At 40.7% G+C, this 20,284-nt stretch overlaps 2 protein-coding genes across 2 annotated transcripts; one reads left to right on the forward strand and one right to left on the reverse strand.

The window, feature by feature from the left end:
- Window positions 1-7,149: 7,149 nt before the first annotated feature.
- Window positions 7,150-12,161, reverse strand: TDP2 (tyrosyl-DNA phosphodiesterase 2). Its single transcript, XM_065753430.1, has 7 exons — window positions 11,829-12,161; window positions 11,680-11,753; window positions 10,307-10,468; window positions 9,645-9,736; window positions 9,087-9,205; window positions 8,559-8,729; window positions 7,150-7,775 (listed from the first exon to the last, which is right to left on the reverse strand). Exons 1-7 carry the CDS (start codon window positions 12,159-12,161, stop codon window positions 7,494-7,496), a joined length of 1,233 nt encoding a protein of 410 aa, XP_065609502.1. The 3' UTR covers window positions 7,150-7,493.
- Window positions 12,115-18,298, forward strand: ACOT13 (acyl-CoA thioesterase 13). Its single transcript, XM_065753432.1, has 3 exons — window positions 12,115-12,198; window positions 16,006-16,190; window positions 18,087-18,298. Exons 1-3 carry the CDS (start codon window positions 12,118-12,120, stop codon window positions 18,241-18,243), a joined length of 423 nt encoding a protein of 140 aa, XP_065609504.1. The 5' UTR covers window positions 12,115-12,117; the 3' UTR covers window positions 18,244-18,298.
- The last annotated feature ends 1,986 nt before the right edge of the window (window positions 18,299-20,284 follow it).

Here is a 20,284-nt window from a genome sequence, read left to right on the forward strand (position 1 = left end):
TCCCATGAGACTTTTTTACATTAAAGATTATGACCTAGAACAAAGTATTTGTTCCATGCTGCTGTGAGGGACACTGTGCTCATTGCAGTAAGCGGCAATGGTACACCAGACATTAATTTGTTAGTGAAAGTCAGCATGGGTGAACTTTTCTTGAAGATTTGTTTAAAACAAGGCTTTGAGGGTGGATGTTGTGGCATACCAAAGTGGAAATGGTGCTACCTTTGATTACAATATTGGGTTAAGTTACAGAATTTGATCACTGCTCTTCCCTCTGCTTTCAAAGGTGAGTATCCTATTCCCTCTGAAATGGCTTTCTGAAGGAAAATAGAATTAGTGAGTACATTCAGCAAAGATAATTAAAGATTGATGAATACTTTCTGCTAGAAAATCTTCTACAGTATATACATAAAGATGGACAGTTGTTATAAACCACTAAATACTTTTACTGTATGGAAACATTTATTAAACACACAGAAAAAAATCCTTGCCTTACAATTTTTTAATTAAACCTACAGAAAAAAGGAGTAACAAACAGAATGAAGATGAGAATATGCCTAAGAAAGCAGCATTAGCTTTCTCATGCAAGCAGAGGTATCATGGGAGAGCAGCTTTGATGAAAACTGCATGAGCTGCAATGCTTATAAACAAAAATAGGTAGTTAAAGTAATCTTGTAAATTATCATGCATTATTTACCTGTGTAATCTGCTTTCCAGCATAACAATGATGAAAAACTAAAAATGTTTCTCACATCTTTTCTTCCAAAAATGACTACATCCACAGAAGTACAATTTTCCACCAATCACTCACAGACAGGTAAAAATAAATGCACTATCCCACACAGAAAATGTACATAAATCAAAATGTACTGAAATCTCAGTGATTGGGAACAAAAATGTTATGCATTAAAATGTATTTAGAAGAGACATTGCTACTGCAAGCTGCCAACTGATACAAACATTTCAAGAGAAGATGGGATTGAAGTGTGTGAGAGAGGGAGAAAAAAAAATGAGATACTTTACAATTTTGGGGAGCCTTTAAAGGCAATGCTGCGCAGGGCAAATACAATAAAATGGATATAGTATCTCTTCTTGCAGTGGGTATCAGAGCTAAGCCCAGGTGCAAACAACAACACACTGAATGACATGCAATACATTGTTTAGCTTCAAGAGCACACACAGAAGGTACATACAGGTATGTTCCTCTTAAGCAGAAGGAAAGTTTTGAATACAGTACTTCCTTAACATTTCTGAATGAAGTAGTATTGAGAAAAAGTTCCCACCTACAGTAAGAAATATGAACGTTGAAGGTATGTCATGGCTTTAAACAAAAAATGTATGAACATACCGTGCTAAGACCACATATAGAAGCAGTGATTAGAAATGCCTCAAGCTGAACATCTTACTTATAAACTGTTGGTCTGGCATAATAAAGATTTCCTGATGAAGACTGGCTGAGAGAGCTGGGTCTGTTCAGCCTGAAGACTGAGAAGAGATCTTACTAATGCTTATAAATAACAAATGGGAGTGAGTCAAGTGGATGGGGCCAGGCTCTTTTCAGCAGTGCCCAGTGACAAAACAAGGGGCAAAGAGAACGAGCTGGAACACAGGGACTTCCATACAAAAATGAGGAAAACTTACATACTTTGAGGGTGACAGAGTAGTGTTACAGGCTGCCCAGAGAGTCTGTGGAGCCTCCATTTCTGGAAATACTCAAGACTCATCTGGACACTTTGCTGTGTAACCTGCCATAGGGACCTTGCTTTAGCAGGGGGTTGGACTGGATGATCTCCAGGTGTCCTTTCCGACCTCTATGATTCTGTGATACTGTGAAGACTACCACATGGTAGTTTTCCTCTCGAGAGGGCTGTTGAACAGCCAGAAACTGCTTTCTGCAGCCAGACAACAATCCACCTCCCTCCCATCGGTGATCCACTTAATGGGAATTCCACAGGAAATTAAAGCCACATTTCATCTTCATTTTCATCTGAAATGTGAACGGATCCCTTGTATTCTAGATAGCCTTTTACTACTCTTTTTTCTTCATTAATATTTATGAGCTGAACATAAAATGATTTTCAACTGTTTGACAGAGACAACGCTTGTCACTGTGATTGCAATTACTGCTGCACTAAGGCCACAAGTCAACAAAAAGTATCCATGTAGTGCAACTGTGCCACAGTGGAGAAATATGCTCATTTGTGTTCATAAGGACATAAGGGGAGAAGGTGCCCCAAACTGCAACAAAGCTGTGAAGTGTATTTTTTGTTACTTAGCACACAAAGGCTCTTCCCTCTCTCCTCCTGTAATATCTTAAAAGGAATTTTTACAATAACTTCTTTTATGCTTTTTAATATTTTTTCACTGAATTATTAGCATCAAAATGCATAGAAGGGGGGGCTGTCATACACAGCAAGAGAAGACAAGGCACACCATTTATTAGTAATTGATACTGTGGAAAAATATTATTATATGTAGTTATTGACTCATAAACTACACTATATCTCATCTCATCTCAACAACATCTGACATCTCTATTTCCCCTCTGTAGGTCTTGTTATGAGAATCATAAATAACACGTGCTAATGAGATACAAATTGGTGATGTTGGAAAATCCATCATTCTGCATGATGTTTAACAGTAGATTACCAGCAATTCCTTTAGATTAAATAAAAGAGCAGGCGGTTTCAGTAGACTAGCTCAAGGAGATGGCAATAAATCTTCTCAGTTACTATACTACCAATCTGTTTTTCACTGCTAAGGATATTATTATTTCATTTAGACTTGTTTGTGCATCATAGACCATTTTATTTCAGTCATTCGATGCAGTATTTTTCTCACTGAGCTGCAAAGACTTGGGCTTTGATAAAGTACAATATAAGCAACACACTCAGGGGCATACAAGAAAATCTACCAGTCTGAAATCAGAACAAAAGTACATTGTGAAATATACATTTTTGAAAGTAAATTTTTGTTTTCAAAACAGTTTATCTGAAAAGCTTCAACTAAATACTGCCTAAGATGGTCAGTGGGAACAGAATTATTGGATCTTCGATGGTGATTTGTACTTCTACACCTAGATCAGGTTGTTCAGTGCCCCATCTCTTTTTTTTACTTCCTTCCTGACTGGGGAAGAAAACACAGAAACTTTATTAGTGAAAACAACCACAGAAAGTTATTTTCCTTGCTAAACTGACCTTATAGCCCTGATAAATTTCCCTTCCTTGCAATGAAGCCTGGAACTTTCCACTTGTATTCACTGTTCATGCTCACCCTAGCTTAATGTCTTCATTAATGCTTAATGTCTTCAGACATATGTGGCTTTGTGTAATGGTTCTCAGAAGATAAAGTTGTTCCCAGTAGGCTTCCAAAGGGCCATAAGACAGGGATCCTATCTCCTCCATGCCACCACACTGCATGAAGTTCTCAAGATACCCATCAGCAGTGTGATCTGGTCCCAAGCTCAATGTTTTGGAGTCAGTGTTGCTTTTAGTGGGTATTCTACTCTAACCAGCTGCACAGGGATTGGAAAAGAGGCTTGTGGCCAACATCTCTCTTGCAGGAGGTGCTTCTGGGTGAGCATCTGGATCTACGCATCCTCTTTTCCCCTTGCTTCTGGTTTCTCTGTCAATTTTCATAAAAATATGGGGCTGGAGACCCTGCGCTGTTTGGCTGAAAAAGTCCCACATTCTTCACCTGAAGCCACTGTAAAAGTATCCATAGCTTATTCAGTACAGCTATTCAGTAAAATCTTAATCTTCTCTGTCTCTAATTTTGTGCTGTCCACAACCTCCTACTGAGTGTCTGTAGTGCATCTATAGGTAGAACATGCAGAAATGGTTTGTGTGTTTGTTTTTTATAATTTCAGTGCAATTGTACTTTGGAAATAAATACACCTTCTACTACTCAATGCCAAAGTCCATATTCCATAGAAATGAAGTATTTTAAGTTTGTTCATCTTGACAATGATTCAAGCACAGTTTCATTTTCAAGTAAAATAATACACAGAAAACTATGAATTTCAAACTTCCATTGTGAAGATTTTGTGCTAATTTGCAACACCAGCTTGTTGAAGTCTCACATCCTCTGCTCCTTCAGTGCATCGCTGGGGCCTGCCTCATCTCTAACAAACTGCCAACACCTAACTCAGGAAAACGGTATTTTGCAAGTGCTATAGAATGATGAAAAGAAGTCCTTCTGAAGATGTAAAAAATGTCATCTCTATAGCAGACAGCTGTTTTTTGTTTGTTTGTTTGTTTGTTTGTTTGTTTGTTTTACTCACTTATTTTACCTTCCTTCTGATTTCAACTTAACCCATTTTATTTTAACAATAGGAAGCATGTCAACTCACTGCTGGACAACCAGAGGTGTTTTGGAGACTGCCTCCGACCTGTACTCTATCAGTTCCAAATGTTCCCACTGAGCAGCTCAGTACAGGTGGTGGGGAAGCCCTGATTCATGCCCTTTTCCTTAGTTGAAGCTGTAGTTTTGCTGTATCTCCTTATGTCAGTATGAGCTATTGCAGAAACTGTATACATTTTTTGTAGTGTAGCAACATTTGCATAAAGAACAGGGGAGCAGAAAAGAGATGCTGTCCAAATGCGCTCTCATCATGACCATAAAGCTTCAGTCTGACCCTTCCTCAACCACACTTGTACTATCACACACTGAGAGCTTCTATAATCTCCAACATCTGTTTAAGCCTCCTGTTTTCTCCACTGTTAGAAAAATGGCAGCATTAAACTGATGGCTTCGCAGACTCCGGGACTCTTCTCTTTGAGCTGATGTTTCACAACATGCCTTCTCCCCAAGAAATAGATGTTATTTGCAAGTCTTCAATAATTTATCTTTCTTACACTTCTATTGAACATAAAACATGGGAAATTTGTCTTAATGAAGTTAAATAAAGTCACTGTCACCCACTGTATGGAAGCCATAGTATTAATTCACAGAAATAGCAGAAGAAATCAAGTTATAAGTTGTAGCCCTAGAAATCCTTTACTTAGTTTTATTTTGCAGTTTCTACCCCTTTAAAAATTATGTTCAGTTATCTCACAGGTTTTAGTTGACATATTCAGCAAATATTCTACCTTTTACATCACTGATTAAATTAAGAGGCAAATTAATGTAAGGCCTCTTGCTGCTCTTGATTGTCAGTAATTTGGGTACTTACAAAGTGGTTGAAAGTGCATGTCATTATTAAAGATGTAGTGCTTCACATTCAATAGGTAGCGAAACATGTAGCGTTTATGTCATCTTAATTTTTTAAGTATGATTGCTTTTAATCTAGTTGAAGAAGAAGAGTTTTAAAGGCTGCAAAGCATTATTTCCTCATTCTGAAAGAATGATTAACTACTAATTACACAGAATATGGACTTCCACTAGCCTACTTTTATAATTAGAGAAACAAAATAACTCTTACAGACTGTTTTGTCTCTGCATATTCCTAATAAAAATACCCTGAGCCCATTCACTATTTAAGAGGTTAAGGAAGACAGCTTATCAAAGCAGGGGACATGTAGTACTAGAGAGGAATCTATAAATTAAACACTGAGCTGTCACACTCTGCTCTGAACCTTTTTTTCTTTCTTTCTTTCTCAAATCAAAAACCTAGAACATCTGCCATACTCTCCAAAACAGCCCAGAAGATGCATCCACAAAAGCAAAACTAGCCATCACGTCACATGACCTAGTTTAGAAAGGTTGCCTCCTGTGAAAAACACACATATCTCAGGCCTCTCTATCATTGTCATCTCCTTCCACTGTCACATATTGGGCCAAATCCCACTCATTGCTCTTTTGGACTACAAGCAGCCCTGCAAGACAGTGACAGAAAAGGCAGCATACAGACACACCTTCCACCTTCCTCGGTGCCTGGATGATCAGAGCATGCAGGCAGATGCTTTAGGCTGCAAATGCTAATTCTGACTGCTCACTGCTGGATCGCTCACTCCTGCTGGTCTGACACAGGTCTGATGGGGCTTTATGCTCACATCCTGCATCTATCCAGTCATGCTGTCCCCAGTACTTATTCATGCTGGCTTTGCCCTTTGGTGTCACTCACAGTCTGTTACAGAAGGACATAGAAAAGTTCCTCTAGACGTGCTAGCTATAGAGATAACCCATCTTGCAGTCTTAAGTCAATCAGTACACAAACTCCTCCTCAAAAATGCGTGGAGTGATGTGGAGACTGGGAAAGGGGAAGGAAAGGTATTCATTATCTTGCTCCCTGAATCGCTAATTAAGGATATATGTTAATTAGTAATGAATTAAAGTTAATTCCTGGAAGTCAAGCCTGTTTTGCCCATGAGAATAATTGGAAAGTGATCTCCCTGCCTATTTCCTTGGACCATGAGCTTTCTTACTTGTTTGCTGTTTGGGCCAGCTGGAGCCAGCCTGCCACAAAATCCCAGGAAAACACGTCGTTTTTAAGTTTTTGGTTTAAGACCCAAGGTAAAAACACATGAGTTTGTCAGTGCCTGTAAGAACGCTGTACATATGTCTGGTGCACTTTGTACAACCAATACGGGCTGCCTGTGCTTCCTCTCCAGGCCTGTGCACTGAACTTCACGCTTGAAACTTAGAAGCAAGAATTCCTTTTTAATGACACCATTTAGTACTTTGTATGGCTATAAAATGATAGCTTTCACAAGGCTGATTACACAGTTCTTGAGTAAGAAAGCCTGTTTATCTTCTGCAAAGTCAGCTAAACCCTGAGCTGCTTTTGTAGGAGTATTCAGTTTCTACAAGCTCACCAGAAAGATAAAATCTTAAGCCTGAAACTCCTTTCCAGTTTCATATTAAGCTACTTTATATTTATTAATACAAATAAAGCAGCTTTTTATTTATAAATGTGAAGGAGGGTGTTTAACATCCCAAGCATATAACTTCCATGTACTACATGTACTACAGCCTTTTCACATCACAAAGACGTTATCATTCTTAAATCTCTTCAATATTGATTTAATTCTTAGATAAGAAAAATCTAGTTTGTGAGAACCTAGCCATTCTTTCCACAGTTCCCTTATTGTCCTGCCTGAGGGGCTCTGTGTGTATTTACAAACTTCAGAAGCTGATACAAAACACTTCACAAAAGATGCGTCTGTGAAGGACGATGAAAAGTTACAAAGCAAAGCAGACACCAGAAGAGTATTTTAAAAAAGAAGCAGCATTTATTACAAGCTTATAATACAGGACAAAATAAAAGCATCTTTTAATTCACCTAGTACGTTTACGGATTGTATTTATTCTTACTTCTTGTATTAGAACTGGAATTTGGTTTTGTTAGAAGTAAATATTTAAAGTCACAGCAGATGTAGACAATGAGGAAAAAGGAGCCTTGGAATTAACTGAAGACATTCCAGCAGGAGTCAGAAGAAGAGAATTCACTATGGTTCAATCTGTTAATATGCCCTACTTAAACAGGGAGTGTAAACTTCGTTGAAAACAAGAACAGGAGCCTTAAAACAAAACAACACAAGTCCTTTTCCTTATATTTATAATATTATATCAAAGTGACACAGAAGACCCCAGTGATCGCTTGGAAATCTGCCACAGTCTAGTTTTTCTAACCCAATCAAGTCCATATTTCGTGGAATAATATGTCCCCCTTCTGCTGCAGGCCGAAAGTAAAGGCGATCAAATCGCAGCTTGCATTTACTCTCTATGCGCAGGTTGGTGTTGGAGCTTGTGTCCCACGTATAGCGGCAGTGCTGGGGTTTGCCCAAAAACTCCCAGATGTCCGTGATGTTTTTAGGTAAGCCACCTAGTTTAGCCACCTGAGGGGAGAAAATAGAACAGAGCTGTCGTTAATAACGCTTTTTTTTTCCCCCTGCAAAACGTGAGTTGTAAAGAACAAAGCTAGTAGAGGAATTTCTAAACTGTGTTATTTCTCAGACCTTACAGCATGACCAATTTCTGTCATACTTTCTAAATCCAAAGCACGCTGTGAAACAAAGAGTTCAACTCTGAAACCTTCAGGCATAGCAGTCAACACCATGTTTTCTGAAATAAGGTCATTCCAGCTTATAGCAGTGGAATTTCACTCTTAGTGGAAAACAAAACCCCAATTGTTACTAACACAGAAACCTCACATTTAACATGAGCAGCCAAAGATGGCTCCTAATCTTGAACATCTCCATGACTTTGAATCCCAACATCTATTTCTCCAGAGCACCTTACTCTTTCACTTATTCTTTTAGTATTAGCTCTCTAGAATCAGAGAACTGAACAAATAAAAGGATCAAGTTCTCAAAATCAGAAAGACGCTTTGGAAGCTGAAACTTGATTAACTACCCCAGTACCTTCTCAGAAATACATATTGAGAACTAAGCACTTAGTGTTACAGGGGAAAAAAATGCTCTTTATATGTGAAACCTCAGCTGTAACAGAACCTCAGTATTGCAATAACACAGCTTCTAACTCTTAAAAAGGGGAAATATGATTAAGAAGCTGCAGATTTCTGCTGTGCAGTTTGTTTCTCATAAAGACAATAAGAAAAGTCTGAGAAGATGTTAAAAGAATACCCTCCCAAAATAATCAGGTTGCTTATTTCTATTTACCTCGCTGTCTCTGAGGTTTGTATCCCCCCCAAATATAACAGTGGTGGACTCAGACTCCTCCTGCATTTTGTTTAACACTATTTGCAGTTGCTTCACACGCTCCTTTGAGTGATCTTTAGTGCTCTCCAGATGAGAAGTCATAAGGCAAAGTTCATTACCAGATATGTTCACCTGTACATGAAATAAAACAGGTATCAACACCATGATATGAAGTTAACAGACAAAAACTAATCAGACAATAAATTAATGAATGACAGAGCACATATTTGTTTTAAATTGGAAAAGGGCCTTACAGGAGGAGAGCAGGCTTCTTCTTTGTTTTCAGAGGTTATCACATTTGAAAACGAAGTACAGCCAGTGATTTAAGAGATTTAATTTTGCTAGTACTGAATGTAACTCAATTTGCACGTTTGAAGAAACGTTTATGCTCTGTTTCAGACTGCCATCGAGTAAGGCCAGCCCAACTCTTCTGTGATTCCATTGTTTTGAAGACAGACACACAGCAGAAGTACTGACTGACTGACTCACATGCACAACCAAAAGGTTCCTCATCATGGAAGTTGTTGGAAAACGTATTATCTCTTGTTTTAATACTTTCACTCTTGGTTTCTTCAACAGCATGGCAGTGAAATAGCCATCTACATCACCTGGAGAGGAACAGGTAAATAAAAGGTCAAGGACATCTTCTGCCATGGGATAAAGTTAAAGCTCTTCCTTAGATCTCCTTACTACGATCTGGGAGAAAAATTTTAATTTGCAAGATGTACAAAATGATTACTCAAGAGTTTCTTAACAAGGGTGTGAATATTTTTCAATCCAAATATTTAAGCTCATCTATGGTTCTTCTCAGGATAATTTTGCTATCCGTTTTTCAAAACAGACCATCAGTCAAGTAAGCCTTTCACAGGACTAATCTGCATCCAACTAAGTTGGTACTGAAATAGAGAAAGAAATTTAAGTATTTCCCTCTTCATCTTACTCTTTTCAGTTGCTAAAGAAGGTCAGAGCTTTTAGCAAGGGAGACAGATGAAAACTGTACTTATTTTTTCCAGTTTTTCTCTTAAGAAATTGAGGCTTACTTCTTACCGGGAATAATGGTGTAACCACCTGCTCTCCTCTGTAGAATACAGAGATATGGTGGGATAACCTCCTGTAAAAACACGACATCTGGGCTGTATCTGAAATCAGCAAAACAAGTTTTTAAGTTACCTACTGAAAGGTAATATTATTGCACTCTGATGTCGAACAGAACAGGGAAAGAGATTTCAGATATACTGCTTTCATCTCAGCTTTTATGTTATCATCCCTTATAGACATGTAACACCAATGGCAAGGGAGCCATTTTTCTAATAACAAATCAAACAAAGAATGTCAGTGGCCTTCTGAACTGTTTGCTCCAGAATGAAGTTACTCATACCACCAGAATGAAGCAAACAAGTTTCCTGTATTTTCACCCCCTTTTCCTGTTCAGGATGGAACTGTGAAGCATGCTCCTGATGTAGGCATAAAACGTGATATATGCAATATTGCTTATTAGCAAAAGATTTTTCAAGTAGTGACTGCAAAGTCTTTAACCCCTGAGATGCTGCACAGGCTCACACCTCCTCCAATCAGTATTAGGACTTGTACAACTGTATTACTGCATCTAACTTGAAGATAATCTGGACTTGAAGATGTTTTCATTATCTGTAATGAGAAGCTTGCTTTAAAGTTGGTACATAACAGTACAAAGACAAAGCCATGCTTACAGTGCCAGGTAAGAACAGACACCTCTAGCTCGCTCCTGCAGATTTCCCATGTCCAGCCCATCAATATTCCAGGTTATCAGTGAGAAGCTGCTGTCATCATCTTGTTGCATGGAGCCTGCACTGCTGGTATTACTTGCAGTTTCATCAGATGTGAGGTCAATACTAAAGAGATAATTTGTTTGTCAACATGCATAACATTATTCTTCCTGCTATTGCCTCTCTTATCTTCTAAAGTACAACGTTTTACAACCGTCACAATTTACAGGCAGCCATCTAAAACTTTCCCAACAAATAAGTTAACATGAATTGATCTCTCCTTGTAATTTATAAGGAGCACAGTAACTAAAACATAAAGAATTCAATCACATGGAGTCTTAGCACATAGAAGTAAGAGTTTTCTTCTTCCTCCTTATAGATACAAAATAACATTTACCATTCCAATTTAAACTAATTGGATGGCAACTAACCCCAATGCACCTGAGAAATTCATTTCTTTCACCATGCCAGGGGCAGGTTGTGCATGTAAGTTCTGCAAACACTCTTCATCCTACTAGAAATGAACTGCAGCCAAGCCTTTGTTTTTATGTACCCACCTTCTTAACGCAGCTGGGGCTTCTGAGCTCCCCTTGAGCATGTGCAAACTCACAAACACATGCAACAAACTGTTAGTCATTTTCGCTGGGAACATTCACCCCAAAATGCACGTCAGAAACATGTGCCTTATCTACCCTGCTGTCTCGAAAGACAGAAAAGCACTGTCAAGGTACAAGTGCCCGATTCAGTCACTGCCTGGGGACTAAGTCTCTGAAGAGAAGTCTACCAATGAAACACGGCCCAAAGCAAATTCTTTTAGTAAAGTGAGAATGTAAAACAAAGTACAATAGTATACTGAAGTCTGCTTCAGCTGTTGGGATACAGGAGTTTGATTATAACTATTTTGCAGTTTGAATGTATCTATTCCCTGGCATAGTGCAGTCTAGAGAAGAGGCTCAGGGGAGATCTCACTACTGTCTACAACAACCTGAAGGGAGGTTGTGGCAAGGTGGGGGTCAGCCTCTTCTCCCTTGTAACAGTGATAGGATGAAAGGTGATGGTCTCAAGTTGTGTCAATGTAGGTTCAGTTGGGATATTAGGAAAATTTCCTTCTCCAAAATAGTGGTAACACAGGTTGCCCAGGGAGGTGGTGGGGTCTCCAACTCTTGAGGTGCTCAAGAACTGTGTGGATGTGACACTGAGAGACATGGTGAGTGGGCATGGTGGGGGTAGCCACAGAGTCACTCAGCTCGGAAAGAACTCCTTCCAGGTCGCGGTTGAGAGCTGCAACTTGTTTATAGAATAACGACCAGAGGGGCTCCCCCTCCCGAGGCACTCACCAGCTGCCGGACCCCGCCGGCTCCCCTCGTGTGTGCTCGCCCAGCGGTGCCTCGAAGTATGCGTCCAGCGCCCGCTGAAACACAGAGGCACAGTGCAGGGGAACGGACTCCATCGCTCCCCCCAACCCCCCCCCCGCCGCCGGCCCTACCTCCAAGCGCCAGCCGCTCCCCTCCAAGAAGCCGCTCGCTACCGCCTCGTCGCCGCCGGTGATGGCGACGAACTCGGAGCACAGCACTTTCCTCCGCTTGGCGAGCCGCAGCGCCTCATCTTCATCCCCACCGTCCTCCTCCCCATCTCCCTCCCGCGGGGAGCGCGGCTCGCCGGGTGCCGCCACCTCCATGGCTGTGCGGGCGGGGCGGAAGCGGGGCACAGCCGTTCCGGGCCGCGCTGCCGTCACCGGGCGCCGCGTCCGGGCGCCGTGACCGGGACTGGGAACCATGCGGTTCACCGTGGAGGGCCTGCGGGACGCCATGAAGTTCATGGTAGAGTCGGAGGGTTTCGACAGGGTGCTCGGCAAGGTAGGGCCGGCTGCAGGGGAGCGGTCTGTGCGCTGACGCTTCTTTTCCAAACAGCTCTGCAGTCGCGGAATCATAGAAGGGATATTGCAATAACATAATGCTCCATTACGATTAAAAAAAAAAACAAAAAAAAAAAAAACCAAGCAGTTAAAATGATGTTACCGTGTCTGTTACGTATTGCAGCACATGGTAGCATAGCTGATGTGAGCTCCAGCAAATCAGTTTCAGGGTATTACATTTTGCAGAGCCAGGATTCTTCTTCTTATGTTTTCTGTGTATGCGTGGAACCCTGATGGGCAGAGGTGAAGTGAATGCATCTGAGCAAGCAGCAGTGCCAGAACCTTTGTTTTTTGAGGTGGCAGGATAGCAGGAGTACTCTCCTTGTCAGCTCTGTCTTCTGTTGTTTAAAGAAAGTAACTGTTCTCAGAGAGGAAGATTTATACTGGACATAAGGGAAACGTTTTTTACAGTAACAGTGGTGAGGCACTGGAACAAGTTGCCCGGAGAGGCTGTGGATGCCCTGTCCCTGGAGACACTCAAGGTCAGGCTGGACAGGGCTCTGAGTAACTTGATCCAGCTCTAGGCCCCCCTGTTCATTGCAGGGGAGTAGGACTAGATGGCCTTTAACAGTCCCTTCCAGTCTTCTTTCTATGAAAGCAACTCCTATCGTTGTGTTTCCCCAAGACATCTTGGTCTTATGTATAAAAATTATAAAGCTTTTGGGAGCTCATTTAGTTGTAAGGAGTCCATTATAAAGAGTCCAGTCAGTTCCAAGTGACATGTTCACCTTCCCTTCACCATTTTATTCTTCTCGCACCTTGAAATTCCATTAACTGGATAATGGGTGCAGCATTCAGCTCAAAAAGGTAACTTGCTGGAATACAGCCTGGGGAGGCAGGCTTCTTACCTTGCTTTGGGAAATGTTGTGACTTGTTCTGAAACCTACTTCTAGAAGCAGAATGCTAGAAAATCCTAGTTTTGTTTGAATTGCAAGCATCTACTGTTGTCATAGCCAGCTGGGTAGATGTGGAGAGAGCAACAGACATTGTGTTCCTTGACTTCAGCGATGGAATTGACACTGTGTCCCGTAACACTCTCGTAGGTGAGCTTAAGAAGAATGGGATCGACAAGTGGACAGCCTGGTGGATTGAGAACTGTCAGACTCATTGTGGACTTCCAGTATTTAAAGGGAGTTTATAAACATGAGGGGAATCAACTTTTAACAAGGGTAGATAGCGATAGGACAAGGGGGGGAATAGTTTTAAAGTAAGGAAGGGAGATTTAGATTAGACGTCAGGAAGTCTTTCACTGTGAGAGTGGTCAGGTGCTGGAACATGCTACCCAGAGAGGTTGTGGATGCTTCATCCATGGAGGTGCTGAGAGCCAGGTTGGATGGGGCCCTGGGCAATCTGATCTAGTACTTGATGTAGTGGCTGGCAACCCTGCCTGTGGCAGGGGGTTGGAACTTGATGATCCTTGAGGTCCCTTCCAACCAAAACCATTCTATGACTGACAGAGAGTAGTGATCAACAGCACAGAATGGTTGGAAGCCTGTAGCTACTGGGTGTGGTCTTATTCAACAGCCTCATCAGTGACCTGAATGAAAGGACAGAATGCACCCTCAGCAAGAATGCTGTGCTGCCCTTAAGTGAGACAGGGACAGGCTGCAGAGTTGAGCAAAGAGGAACCTGCTGAGTTTGAAGAGCAAGAGCAGAGTTTTACACCTGGGGAGGAATAACCACACGCATCAGTACAGGCTCACCTGCTAGAGAGGAGCTCTGCAGAGAAGGGCCTGGGTGTCCTGGTAGAAGATGGACAATAGTATCCTGGGGTGAAAGCAAAAGAGCATGGCCAGAAAGTCAAGAGAGGTGATCCTCCCCATCTTCTCTGCCCTGGTGAGGCCGCATCTGGAGTACTACATCCAGTTCTGGGTTCCCCAGTTCAAGAAAGTCAGGGAACTTCTAGAGAGAGTCCAGTGGAGGGCTGCAAAGATGGTTGAGGGACTGGAGCATTCACCCATACAAGGAAAGGCTGAGAGAACTGGGTCTGTTAAGCTTGGAGGCTGAGAAGGGGTGTCAAGTGCATGGGGCCAGGCTCTTTTCGGTTGTGCTCAGTGACAAGATCAGGAGCAACAGACACAAACTGGAACGCAGAAGGTTCCATATGAACATGAGGAAAACTTCGACAGAACAATGGAATAGGCTGCCTGGCTGTTGGGTGTCCTTTCCTGTAGATACTCAAAACCCATGTGAGCACACTCCTATGCACCTACTGTAAAGAAACTGTTTTAGCAGGGGGTTGCACTAGATGATCTTCATAGGTCCCTTCCAACCCCTACAGTTCTTTAATTCTGTGAACTACTTGAAGCCTTTATTTCCATTACTAAAATAAGGCTTGAGATTTTTTTCCTGTTCTGAAGAGGACAGATTTTAGGCTGAGGCTTTTCAGCTCTAGCTTCAGAGGGATTTTCTGGTTTAATTCCAATGCAGTATCCATATAGGGCTGAACAACTGTGGGTTTTAAGCCCATTCTTGAAAGTAGTGCATCACAGATGTGACTGGGAGCTGAAGCAGCTCGCTGAGATGCCTGGGAGGACAGTCACAGAGGCTTTGAGAAGTACAAACCAGTAGCTCTAGCTGTGTAAGTTCTGGAAGCATTCAAGTACCCAACTACTGCTGTCAGGGAGAAGGCAATGAGTGCCAGATCAGAGAGCAGATGCCATCCTTAACTTGCTGATAGGTTGGAATGCTCCCTAAAGGTAGCGGAAACTATTGTCTGCTCTCAGTGTCAGGCATGGGGAAAAGACCCTTATTGCAAATTGTGTCTGAAACTTAGTGTATTGTAGAATGGCTGATCCCTATAGGCTTGGGATCTTTGTTGGTCATGGAGTTATTTTTACACTAGGACATCGTCTCAGTGGTTTCCCCTTTGCTTAACTCATTTTTTTTTTCCATTTGAGGTTGGACTGAGTACTCAGTTACCACTTATCTTGTTATCATTTATCTGTAAATTCTTTTCCTAAATCAGAAAGGGACTTCAGTTGGAATTGAGCTCTTATGCCACATGATAAATAAGCAGTATTGAAACTGGGAACATTTCAATCATACGAGTAAAGAGAATAAGTCAATCCAGTTGATATGGTACAGAAACACTGAAATTATAAAGACACTGAAAAAAAAAAGAAAAAAACACACTTTGGAGCAACAAGTTAGAAAAAAATAGTAGGAATTACAGTAAATATTGCACCCATGTTTCACTCGAGGCAGTCTAAAGATATTTTTAAGTATTCATTACAAGCATATATATATATATATATATGTGCGTGTATATACTTATCTCAGATGGGCATCTTTCTTCAGTATTTGAATGTAGTACTACTAACTGAAGAGACTTGAATAAAATAAACAGTTGAAATGTAGTAAGTTATTTGTCTCAAAAATCCAGCTTCTTTTGTTGGTTACATGAGGAAGCATAGTACTACAGATGCACTGTAATTCTCTGTGTAACACCTTTCAATATAACACCTATAAACATGTATACACAAGCTACAGGGCTTGTAGTACAGTGTGACACAGCATTGGATAATTGTACTGGATAATTGTACCCAGGAATGCAGATTTCAGTTCAGGGAAGCCAATGGGATTAGCTCAGAGTTTATGGAAACGTCTCATGTGACGAATTACTGCCTTATGTCTTTCCAGCTGTTTCGTGAGTCCAAAATAAGATTCCTTCTCAGCTTGACTCAGGGCAGCACCTGCAGTTGGTATTCTTGTCAGTAAGCTCTTTATTCCTCTTTTGGTCATACAGATGAAACTTCTTTCCGCAAATCCAGGAAAAGTTGTGTGCGAGCTGAAGGTGGAGGAGGAGCACACCAACAGAGGAGGCACATTACATGGAGGCTTGACAGCCACACTTGTGGACGTGGTATCAACAGTTGCATTGCTGTACACAGAAAGAGCAGTGCCTGGGGTCAGTGTGGACATGAACATCACGTAGGTATCTTCCACCACATCCAGCACAGCTTATTAACTTCTCTTCCCTAACAAGATATTGACTCCATTATGCTTCCCTTTGCGTTGTACTACCTGCTTTAGAAAGGTGCCTGAAGTCTTGTTTTAAATACATGAAGTTGTGGGTGGAGGGAAGTACATCTGAGGATATTGCCATTTGGCTGCAAAATTTGAGCACGAGTTTTCATTTCTTATGTGCATTGCTACCCATTCATTCACAGAGTGTTAAAGGGGTGGTACGTTGGTAAATCTTAAGACTTAAACTGGCTTATTTCTTTGCTTGGGCAGATTTGTTAACATCCTCAAACAGCAAAATCTAGGCCAAACAGCTTTCAATAAGCCCTTCTTCAACATTAGTCCAAGATTTAAAAAGCAACCATTTTAGCTCTGTTTTAGACTCTGATAAATTACAAATTGAGCCAGGATCTCTCACTGGAAGAAAAATTCCTTTACTCTAGAGCATTTGAAGGTTGAGAATAGTTCTTCCTGTAATGCAATTTTTAAATAGTACCTTTAAAAAAAAAAAGCCTGAAACCTTCTTTGGTTGTGCTACTACAGCTTGTTAGCTTTGCTTCATTACTTCCACTGAATAGATTATGACTGCTTGGAACAAAAGTAGTCCTACTTGAAGTAACTAGTACTAAGAATTAAAAATGTTGGAGAAATAACTGCTCATTAAACCTGCCTAAAAAAAATTAGGGAAGTATCTGGGGAATGAGCTGTATCTTTACCAGATACCTTCCTTTCCCTCAGTACCTTCTGATTACCCACTGGTAACGTGGGACTGGAGCTTTCCACTAACAGCTGACCAGGAAAGTTCTTGAAATGAAAACCTGAAATGCACGTATGATCAGTTTTGCATTGCAGCAGTGTAATGAGAGGCTAACATTTTAATTATTTACACCATCAAAAATATCTGCTCAATTATGAGCTAAATCTCAAGGAAATACTCTCTGGAGGTGAGCCAAAATAATCAAGTAGCATAAATTTTAGGAAAGACATGGGTCAAAGAAAGCTGTAAGTCTTGCAGTGGACTACTGCTTTCAGTGAACAATTAATATTGGATATCAAATACAGCTGTTTTACACTTTGTTTTCCTTTAGAGGAAGGATCTTTTTTAAAAGCTGTCATGAGGAAGCTATTTCAGTAATGGTATGAACAGGGAGAAAGAGAAGGCTTATTTATTTATTTAAATCACAGGAGGATCAGCAGCCTCTGGGAGGCTGAAACCTTGCCTCCTGCACACTAATAGGGCTTGTGCAACATCAGCATGAGGCATGATCGACTTCCTGGACAGTGTGTTTTCAGAGCACACCCACACACTTAAGTAAATAAAACAAAAAGTCATGTAAAGAATGGAAACAGAGTTAAACTAGGAAAGTTTTGAAAGCCTCCCAGATTTCCACAGCTTTTCTCTGGCCAGGCTGTGGGAAGCAGTTAACCTATGATTAGGTTCTATACAGAAGTGACCTTCTGGGTATGTTAGTTCCAGAGACATTCTGCAGAAACCAGCCAGACTGGTTTAGAAAGGCCACAGGGAGCCTGCTGCGGGTGGAATTGGACTTGGAGCTGAGCTTGTAACAGAGATTCTTGGTACCTAATTCTTCCTGATCTTAAAAGGACATTTCATGAGAACCAAGCAATGGGTTTCTTCCTATCCTCCACTTACTCAGAGAATTGTTATACTAAACTACTGCTGCAGTACCCTGGAGGAGCACAAGGACTTTAAGCAGCAGGGACCTTCAAGCAGGCAGTTATAAGATGTGACTATTGTTTAGATTTGCTTAATTCTATTTGTGATAATCTAAAATGAAGAAATAGATTTGGATTTGTGCTCTATACGAACCCTTACCTGTTTTTTTTTCTTCTTCATTTAAGATATACTTCAGCTGCTAAAATTGGAGAAGAAGTACTGATTACAGCTCAGATTTTAAAGCAAGGAAGAAATATTGCATTTGCCAGCGTGGATTTAACAAATAAGGCAACTGGAAAGTTAATTGCACAAGGCAGACATACAAAGTTCATAGGACAGTAATGCAAGTAATTTCAAAAGTAATTAACACTGGGTTAGGAATCCCACAAAGAACAACTTTCTCTCTTACTTATGCAATGACAGTCTACACAGTTTAACACGAATTGGTCTCAGTACCATGATAAATGAATTTAGTACCATCAAAATGTTTAAATGTCTAAAATTAACGCCTGTTTGGGGATGAAAAAACATGGGAATGCATTTGTTTGGACTTTGAGGGTCAAGGTCACAAAGAAAGAGCCTTTGGAACAGCAGCTTAGTTTACTAGCATGACAGTGTTAAAAGATCTATTTTGTTTTGGCTGTGATGTAGTAATGTGAGTAAGCAACCCACCCTTCTGGCATATGACTTGCATTCACACACCACAATGTGTGCTTACTATTTGTACTGTAGGAAGGTGGTGAAGGGTTCCTATAAGAAGCTACTTTCACATTATGGAAAGCATAAAGCAAGCTAGGACAAAGCATAATTCACTGATGCTGAAACACATTCAAAACTTTTCAATAAAGCTTTCTGAAACAGCCTTTTTAAAGGATCTTCTTACCTCTTCATGTCAAATAGAAGTTAAAAGTGGATGTGGCAGAACAGGAACGCAACAGTTCACACAAAAAGTTTATCTTCTCATTGATTCTCTTTTTGAAAGTACAGCTACAGTACGACCACTTTCCAACTCCTAACTAAAATTCTATTAAATAAAAAAAATCATCAAGTGAGACTCAGAAGTGTGTGAAAGGTATTTCTGAAAGCCTTGCACCAGGCCCCAAGTTGAAGGTTGTCTGACACATGTTGAGTGTGGTAGAGTTCGAGCTGCTGTTTCATCAGCTAAGACTTGTCTCCTCTTGCACTGCTGCTGACAGGTTTAACCGTTTTCCTTAAACAGATGACGTGATAGTCCACAAGGCTGTCACACTGTATAAAAAATAGCAATGCTACATGCCCAGTCCAAGCTCCTGTAAACAGTGCCCTTAGTTTTACTCCAGTGGACAATTTGAAGTTAGTGTATGCTGGTAAAGTGCATGCAAAGTTCTTTTTGTCATGCAAGCTGAGTCCTCAGTGATTTTAGCTTTGTGACTGAACATGTATTTAATAAGTTTAGGACTTCTGCACATTCTAACTGAAGAGTCAGTGACTTATGTATCACCTGTTCATGCAGCCCAATTCCCATCTATTTTGACTACTATCAGAAGCAAGAGACAGAATGACAATGACAGAGGCACTGAATTCAAGTGCTGGTTCAGAGCACTCTGCAGTCGTGTAATAACTGTCCCAGTACAATTTAACACTGCTCCCTTCCATCAAAGCTGGTTGCCTCAGGAACTTACCCTAGCTAAGTGGTCTCATTCTATCACATAGTATTCATCATATCTACATAATTGCAATTGAAAAATGTCCAGGCAAATTAGGAATAGCAAACCTCAACAAGTAAACCATATCCTTGTGTTCCTATTCAAGCCTGGCAAAGACAGTTGCAGGCTGAGAGGGAAACCTTCCTGGAATAACAAGTGAATTCTTTTCTCCCATATGACAGAATAGTCTGTGCTAAGGGACACAGTATTTCAGTGCTGCCTAATTAATAAGAGGGACATCACTAATGCACTGACCAGTTGTTTCAGAAGCAGTTGATTAAAGCCATTATTTTAAGACATCCTTGTCCGTTAGCCCTCCATCAGCAACAGCAGTGATAATTTATTTCATGAAATAAGAGAGTTGGAGGCCTTTGAAGGAATTGTTACCATTGAGCTTACTTCAGAACTGTAGTGTTTTCTACTTCCACCCTAACCTGTTAGAAAATCTGCATCTTACCCTAGCTAAGTCTGAAAGCAAAGAATGGGAAATAATTAGCATAATAAGGACAAATAGCACATGGTTCCAGCTGGCATCAGAACAAGCAGATCTCCTGAGGGGTTGACCTGGTTCTATCACTGCAGATTTAGGCATAATTCCCTTACAAGCAAATAAAGTGACAGACATCACAAGATGGCCTTATATTTGTATAAGAAATCATATATTCAGAAACTCACATTTGTATCCACTGTACCTTACA

This window comes from Cyrtonyx montezumae, unplaced genomic scaffold (genome assembly GCF_038088225.1).
Source record: "Cyrtonyx montezumae isolate F1298 unplaced genomic scaffold, pur_monq_1.0 scaffold_8, whole genome shotgun sequence".
Lineage (NCBI taxonomy): Eukaryota > Metazoa > Chordata > Aves > Galliformes > Odontophoridae > Cyrtonyx > Cyrtonyx montezumae.

Coding starts and splice junctions, on each gene's coding strand:
- ACOT13 (XM_065753432.1), top strand. CDS start 12,118: ATGCGGTTCACCGTGGAGGGCCTGCGGGACGCCATGAAGTTCATGGTA. Junction 12,199..16,005: donor TCGACAGGGTGCTCGGCAAG/GTAGGGCCGGCT, acceptor TTGGTCATACAG/ATGAAACTTCTTTCCGCAAA. Junction 16,191..18,086: donor AGTGTGGACATGAACATCAC/GTAGGTATCTTC, acceptor TCTTCATTTAAG/ATATACTTCAGCTGCTAAAA.
- TDP2 (XM_065753430.1), bottom strand. CDS start 12,161: ATGAACTTCATGGCGTCCCGCAGGCCCTCCACGGTGAACCGCATGGTT. Junction 9,737..10,306: donor GTCTGTTCTTACCTGGCACT/GTAAGCATGGCT, acceptor TGCTGATTTCAG/ATACAGCCCAGATGTCGTGT. Junction 7,776..8,558: donor CAAACCTCAGAGACAGCGAG/GTAAATAGAAAT, acceptor TTCTCCCCTCAG/GTGGCTAAACTAGGTGGCTT.